We start from the raw sequence: 7,843 nt of genomic DNA on the forward strand, positions 1-7,843 counted from the left end.
TAAAAAGACGAATCATGAACCGACTGACATAAGAGTATGCTCATGCTTAAAAATACTGTTGAAATAAGCAGAACTTTTTATCATTGGCAATGATTCTTTAACTCATATACGAAGAGAATGAATTTTACTATTAAAAATAAATCAATACAATCCACAATCCTGCTAAAGCACAATTAATCAACTAGATAGTTGATTGTAGGCTAGAGATTATCTTAGCTAACCCACTAATAACAACCTAACAAAATTACCAACACAACCGATGAGTTTGCAATATTAATTGAAACCCATGTTCCTACTAGATAAAGTTACTAATTAAGTGTTGAGGCCCAAAAAATCTAAAGCTGGGGCCAAATATATTTCTAGTCTAGTACTTAACTTGGGAAGAAACCCAACTTGGGTACGCAAAAGTTCATCATATACGCTTGAACACATGTCACGCCAAGCAAATAAGGAACACGCCACGCTACAAGCTTAAGTGGGCCCAAGCCACGAGAATGCCTAGGGCTTGCTGAGTGGATTGTGGTATGGATGGTAACGAGTTTTCATGAGGCCCATTGATGAGCCGAGAAATGGAAGTTTTGGACTGCTTGGGAGCCCCGAAACTCAAGCCCATTTCTTGAGCCTAAATATGTGGGTAAGCATAAATGAGAGAAAATAGCTCAATATTTTAGAAAAAATAGCCCAATACTCTAGGAAATTAGCTCATTCCCTTAATGGGTTAACCCATTACCTTAAAATGGCCCAAATGACTTATAAAATATCTGAAAGTCTCTAGCACATGGCTGGAAACAAAACAACAACAAAAGCCAAAGGTTACTTATGTATGTAGGCTGCTGAGAATCTCCAGCACATGGCCAAAGACAAATCCCAACACAAGCCATCCAAAAAACCAAAGGATACTTGAGCAAAACACCCTTTAGACCAGCGCCACTACCCACTCATTTCTCCTACCAGCTCTTGCCATGAAATAAGGGAGGAAAGAAGGTGAGGTAGTAGCCAAAAATAAGAGTTTAACACTGAAGCAGCTGCAGGAAGGCTTTAGAGCTCCCAAAAATCTTATCTTTGTGTGTTTGGACAGAGGGAGGTTTCACAAAAGAGGTTGAATCAAAAGAAGAGAAGAGAAATGGAGAAGAAAACTTAGCAAAATTAGAGAGAACCAACTAGGGTTTTCTTGGGAAAAATGAGCTTCCAGCGACTATAAAAGAGAGGCACATTCTACCCATCAAAACAACCAAAAAAGGGCATGCAACCCACATCCAGAAAGCAAGCTTCATCTCTCATCCTTGGAATCCTTTAATTTCGAGCTCTATTCCTCCATCTCTTCTCATTTTCTCTTATGGCAAGCCATTCCAGAGTCTGTCAGAACTTTTGTCAGGTTGCCGGAAAATTGCTCAAACCACCCACTTCTCCTTCCTCATCTTTCTCCTCATCTCTCTCTCTTCAACGAATCCTCTTAAAATCTCTTCCCCCTTGCTTTGAACCTCTGTTTCTCATAGGAAATCACAACTCTCTCTCTTTCATGCTAAACTCATGAGTGCTTAGGTTCCATGCCACAAGCTTCTCAAGCTAAGCCAAGAATTTATCTGTAAGCAACCGTTGTTTTTGTCGGTGAAGATAACCAGGGTGCTTCCTAAGGCTTCGCTACCATTTCGAAGTATTCTTGGGGTCTGATTCTCGAACTTAAACACAAGGGGTAATTTCACCCATTTGGTCCTTACGGCAGCCCAGCCCATTTGTAACTGCAAGGACGAAAAAACCCCTACATTAAGTTATATTAATTCACTAAATATTCAAATGATATTTTTTCAAGGTTGAGATTTTAAAAAAAAACACAATAAAGGGAACTTCAAGAGATTGGTGGAGATTACACGTCATTAGTAACACATTCAAAGCCTAGGTGTGTGTGTGTGTGTGAGAGAGAGAGAGAGAGAGAGAGAGAGAGAGAGAGAGGAATAATAAAAAGATAAAAAAGAAAAAAAGAAGAAAAAAAGAAGAGAGGAGATCAGAGGGAGGAGAGAAAGATCAATCTAAATGATGAAGTCCTAGCCTCTTGTAGTTAATATAAAATAATTATAAGTATTTATTTTAATAATTAATATATTGTGGTTTGTGGTATACAACATTATTTGGATATGCGGAACCGCAATTGCAACCGCATTTTACAATTTCGTAATAGGTCGGTTTAGATGCGGTAAAACCTCGGTTGGTATTTGCGATTTTTCAATTTTTCGGTCTAAAATGCCAGCCCTATTAGCAAGGTAGTTGACAATTGGAACTCTTCCTCTTGGATTGTGAATTAGAGTCCTTTTCAATTCCCCCTTAACTAAGCAATGACCCTATTACGGTTAATCCTGAGGGCTTCCACAACTTCAGGCTCTCTCAACAACAAAGCAACTAGACTAGACAAAAATAATAATCAAAGGCTCAAGGTGCGTCCAAGGCCCAAAATTAGAACAAAAAACTATCAGCTTCGATTAATAAGGGGGAGAAGATGTCGTTTTGATCCACTGCCAACCAAGAAGAAAAGATCCAAGGGCCAACTTTTCAGTGCACCAACCAAGAAGAAAAAAGAACAAATAGTGAATGAAGTACTTATGAAACTGCATTTCACTTTAATAAGAAACAAGTCATAGTTTAGAATGATTTACGTTTATGCGAATTGGTTACACATATGCCCCATCAACTTTGGGGTCTGTCCTATGTTGCCCCCTAAAAAATTGACTCACATTGCCCCCTAGATAATGACTCCATTCATACCTGTAACCTATGCAGATTCATAATATTTACTACCGATTCATTGTCTTCGTATGCTTCCTTCGAAAACAAGGTTGTTGATCTCATACATTATCAAACAGGCAACAATTTCCAAATCACATTTTTACTTGCATTTGTTTGGTACAAAAATGCTTTCCCATCTGTGCTCTTACTCTCTTAACCCATCCATCTGTCATTTCCTTCAATTTTATCCACCTAGCAATACTCCCCTTTTATTTATTCATGTTTTTCTTTGATTGTATGAGTGAGCACGTATGCATGTATGCATCCAAATGCAAGGCCAAAATCAATCACAAAATTACTAAGCAGGCAAATATAATATTTCCGAGCTCATAACAAGGGAAGATCTAGAACTTGAGACAAACCTATCGAAATGTTGCAGAAAAATTAGCTGAATCTTTTCTCAACACTAGTCTTCTCGCCTGGTAATGACCTCCCCTTGCTTTGAGAGAAATTCAATCTCTCTCTTGAAATCTGACGGATATTATGCCTAACATCAGTTCTTGTTCTTCTAGAAGTGTCAGAAGAGACCGCATCCCTGCTCTTACCAGGGTGTTCTCCACCTGCCCTTCCCCTTTGAGCATTTCTAAAAGGTGCTTTCACATCGATATCAGAATTCCTATCTCTTCTTCCACCTGACCTTCCTCCTTCAACATTTCTGGAAGGTGTTTTCCAATTAAAATCAGAGTTTCTAGCTTTTCTTCCACCTGATGTTCCTCTTTCAACATTTCTGGAAGGTGTTTTCCCATTAAAATCAGAGTTTCTAGCTTTTCTTCCACCTGATGTTCCTCTTTCAGCATTTCTGGAAGGTGTTTTCCCATCAAAATGAGATTTCCTACCTCTCCTTCCTCTGTTATTAATACCACGTTTTTCAATGCTTGTCTCACTCAGATCTTCATCCTCTTCATCACTGTCATCATCATACAAAAATTCAGTATCAGATGAATCACGCAACTCGCCTTCCTGCTCTTCCTCACTTTCATCATCCTCCTTTTCTTCACCTTTTCCTTTAGGAACATCAACTACTGCCTTCTTTTCTAGAGTACTTCCGCCGGGCACGCTAACCATTTTACTATCTTCCTTTACTGTGTTCATGAGGTGAATATACTGGCTTCTCATATTCATTAATTGATGATTCTCAATAATCGTACCCCTCTTATATCCCTCTCTCAAAACAACAGTATAAGTTCCTATCTTGTTTGACAAATAAAATATACCTGGATGGTGAAGCAATGCTTGCTTAAACCTCGACCGAAGACCCAAATATTCTCCAAGACACAGCAAATTCTCCCTGTCTGTCTTCTTGGGAACCAAAATATGCAGAAGCTCGTGCAGAATTGCTACCACCCACTTATCTGATTCGTCACTCTTAGACGAAAGATGAGCTGCATTTTCATATGGAGACACATAAGGCAACTTCTGCCACTCATCAATCCACTTCTTCAACTTCTTATCCATCTCAAAACCTCTGGAGAACTGCATAGGAAAAACACATTGGTCTTCCTCCTTAGAAGGCGAATCCCCACTCAATGCCCTCTTCTTCTTAGCTGAAGCCTTCTTCTCCTTAGCTGCAGCGTTCTTCTCGAAAACCGAAGTTGCCATTTCATTTCTCCAACATACCAACTCCAAATCCCGCAAATCCTTCCACCCAGATGCCGAATTTTTGCCAACAACAATATTAAAATAGTCCGGATACTCGTGGACTAAACTTTTCTGATAATCATGAGGAAGACCCAGATCCCATTTCAAGCTCTCGATGACATTTAGCGGCAATTTATTGGTTCTTACCAGCATCAAGAGCTTCAAAAGCCGGTCAGCGACATCCTGCCTGTAGCTCTCACTCTGATACATCAGCTCCTCCTCGGCATCGAGATCGAGCACTTGGCCAGTGAGCCGGACATGAGGCTGGATTGCGCCGCCGCCGGGAAGGAACTCCTCGAAAATCGAAGGGTATTTGCGGATGAAATCGATGGGGCGCGTGGGTATCATAAGGGATTCTCTGTTTTGGGCGATGATGGAAATGGGGAGGGACTTGGACGGCTCTGATTTGATGAAATTCTTGATGTTGACCATTGGCCTGAGGTTCTTCTCCCTCTCGACGGCGTGGTCAAGGCCTCGATCTCGGACCCATTTGGTGGTGGCGTCTACGAAGAAGGTTCTGTGGCGGCTATGGCTGTGGTGGGAGGACTGAGAGTGTGGTTTTGGGAGAGAGCGAAAGGTGAAGTAAATGGGAGACATCGATTCGTCGCTCTTTGTGAACAAGGAGGGCGAGGGTTTAAGGAGGGTTTTGCATTGTTTACTTTCCAGTGCACCTTTTTAAATTTCTTTTTTCTCCTTTTAATATAAACTTGCCTCTGGGCACATGATGCTCACGCAATGCCAATTGATTTTCTTTTTTCTTTTTTATTTAAATTTTAAAATTTAGAAAAGATAGTATGGATAGTTATCTATATCTATATATATAAAGCAAAAGACAGAGAATGGTGAAACATTCAAAATACCAGAAAATGCCCTTGGTTAATGCAAACATTAAGAATTAAAATTATTAATTAAAAGAGGATAATATGGTAAATTCACAATTTTTCATATTAAAAAAATTAAAATTAAAAGAAAATTCAGATAATGGATCCTATTTTTATGGAACACAACTATCCATTATCTTTTTTAATTCTAAAATAAATTTAAATTTTTTTTAAAAAAGCCTCTCGCAGGCGCAGAAGCGCGTGCAGAGAGGCTAGTATATATAAAGTAAAAGGCTGAGAATGGTGAAACATTCAAAATATCAGAAAATGCCCTTGGTTAATGCAAACATTAAGAATTCAAATTATTAATTAAATGAGGATAATATGGTAAATTCACACTTTTCATATTTAAAAAAATTAAAAGAAAAAAAAAAGCAGATAATTGATCCTATTTTTATGGAACACAACTACCCATTATCTTTTTTAATTCTAAAATAAATTGATTTATTTTTTAAAAAAAACCTCTCGCAAGCGCGGAAGCGCGTGCAAAGAGGCTAGTGTTTTATAAAAGTATAACTTATTATTTTATTTTATTTTTAATTTTAATTTTTTTAAATATGAAAAAAATTGAATTTACTATATTATTCTCATTTAATTAATAATTTCAAGGCTTAAATGCTAAAATAGTCCTTGTGTTGTACCATGTTGATCAATTTAATCCCTGTGTTTTCAATTTGGCCAATTTGGTCCCTATATTTAGGACCATTAGCCAATGTGGTCCATTCCGTTAAAATTGCCATTAAATAAACATAAATGATTTTTTTCTTTTTTGTTGAAAACCTATAAACTTACTTGAAATTGATTTTAAAATTTTAATTAATTAAAAAATATATTGGAACTTCATTAAAACCAAAACATAACGTTAGGAAAGAAAAAAATAAATAAGATGGGCATAATCAAGGAGGGGGGAGAGTGGGGCGACGACCAGAGTGGGCTAGAGGATCCGAGCGGCTCGGCTGGGGATGGGACAAATGGCCAGGGAATGGTGGGGTTGGGGAAGATCTTGCTGGGACATGGTCGGGTGGTAGGGGTTGTTTGAGAGAGAGAGAGAGAGAGAGAGCTCAGGAGTGGGAAGGATTTGTGTTCAGGAGGTAGGTGTGTGTGTGTAGGGGAGTTGGGGCCTTTGGGTCTGGGCTGCAGAAAGTAGCTGTGGTGGGTTGTTGTTGGGAGAAAGAGAGAAGAAAGAATGGTGGTGGGGGTGGGGGCTAGATTGGATGGTGGTATCATCCTTTGATTTTAATTTCTTTTAGTTTTAGATTTTATTATTATTTTGTAGCAAGGGGACTAAAAGTCCAGACCAAAATTAGAGATCTTATTTAATTATCCATTTTTTAAATTGAATTCAAATATATCTATTTTTTTTATTAATATTTAAACAATTTTTAAATTTTTTAAACATAAATTTAACGGATTGGATCACATTGGCTAACGGTCCTAAACACAGGGATCAAATTGGCCAAATTAAAAACACAGTGATTAAATTAGCCAACATGATAAAACACAGGGACTATTTTAACATTTAAGCCTAATTTCAATTCTTAATGTTTGAATTAACTAAGGGCATTTTCTGGTAATTTGAATGTTTCACCATTCTTTTCTTTTTGCTTTATATATATAGATAGATAAACGATGTTATGCCAAAGAAGCATCCTACGTACTCAAAAAGTAAATTCAAAAATTAAGATTCTTTTTTAAAACATGAGTTTTCAAATAGTAATTTTAGAGTGCTGCTAAACGAACCCTAATATTAACTGAGTACACCATATGATCTAAATACACCATAATATTTGAATCAAAATGTAAAATTAACTAAGTACACCTTATCAAAAATACCCCTTATACACCCTAATACACTCTATCACACAACACAACATCAAAAACACAAAGAAATTCAAATGCAAATAAAATTGTATTCACTTGGTGATGGCTCTTAGCATCCTGTGTAATGCTCAACTTGGCATAAAGATCCAAAATTGCACTGCCCACAAAGACATTCGAATGCAAACCTATCTTTGTTGCACATGCATGAAGTTGTTGCTTGCCTATGGTTAGGTCTCCAAGTGCAGTTGACGAGTGAATGACAATGCCAACTGTGAATTCGTTGGGTTTGATATTCGAAACAAGCATTCTTGAAAAGAGATAAATAGCTTCTTCATGATGGTGCTACTAAGCAAAGTTGCCTATTATTGTTGTGGCAGATACCACGCTCAAGTCAGGCATTTCGTCAAACAACTGGCGTGCATGGAAGAATGCATATGAAGTACCAAGTTGAAGGTATGTGCATGAGCTTTTTGGGTTTCACGATATGACAAATATAAATTTTAATTTTCTATCAACCTAAACCAAAAAAACAAAAATTAATACTTCTTTTGGTGACTCCCTCGACATGTCTGAAGCATCCATGAGACTTGTTTGCATCAATGAATTAATAAATAACAATGAAAGAAAGTGTTGGAGTTAATATTAAGGTTTTTGGCAGTATGATTTTTTGCTTATGTTGAGGGTTGAATATGGTGAGTGTGTACTTATTAAAATTACATTTGTTT

General features: G+C 37.5%; 1 protein-coding gene across 1 annotated transcript; it reads right to left on the reverse strand.

Annotated features, from left to right (window-relative positions):
* On the reverse strand, nucleotides 1,167–5,225 carry LOC18767631 (protein ROOT PRIMORDIUM DEFECTIVE 1). Its single transcript, XM_007199955.2, has 2 exons — nucleotides 3,141–5,225; nucleotides 1,167–1,739 (listed from the first exon to the last, which is right to left on the reverse strand). Exon 1 carries the CDS (start codon nucleotides 5,011–5,013, stop codon nucleotides 3,163–3,165), a length of 1,851 nt encoding a protein of 616 aa, XP_007200017.1. The 5' UTR covers nucleotides 5,014–5,225; the 3' UTR covers nucleotides 1,167–1,739; nucleotides 3,141–3,162.

The sequence above is a fragment of the Prunus persica genome, chromosome G8 (genome assembly GCF_000346465.2).
Source record: "Prunus persica cultivar Lovell chromosome G8, Prunus_persica_NCBIv2, whole genome shotgun sequence".
In the NCBI taxonomy this organism is placed as follows: domain Eukaryota; kingdom Viridiplantae; phylum Streptophyta; class Magnoliopsida; order Rosales; family Rosaceae; genus Prunus; species Prunus persica.

Bases quoted from the DNA above. Each gene is read 5' to 3' on its own strand.
- LOC18767631 (XM_007199955.2), bottom strand. From the start codon at position 5,013: ATGTCTCCCATTTACTTCACCTTTCGCTCTCTCCCAAAACCACACTCT.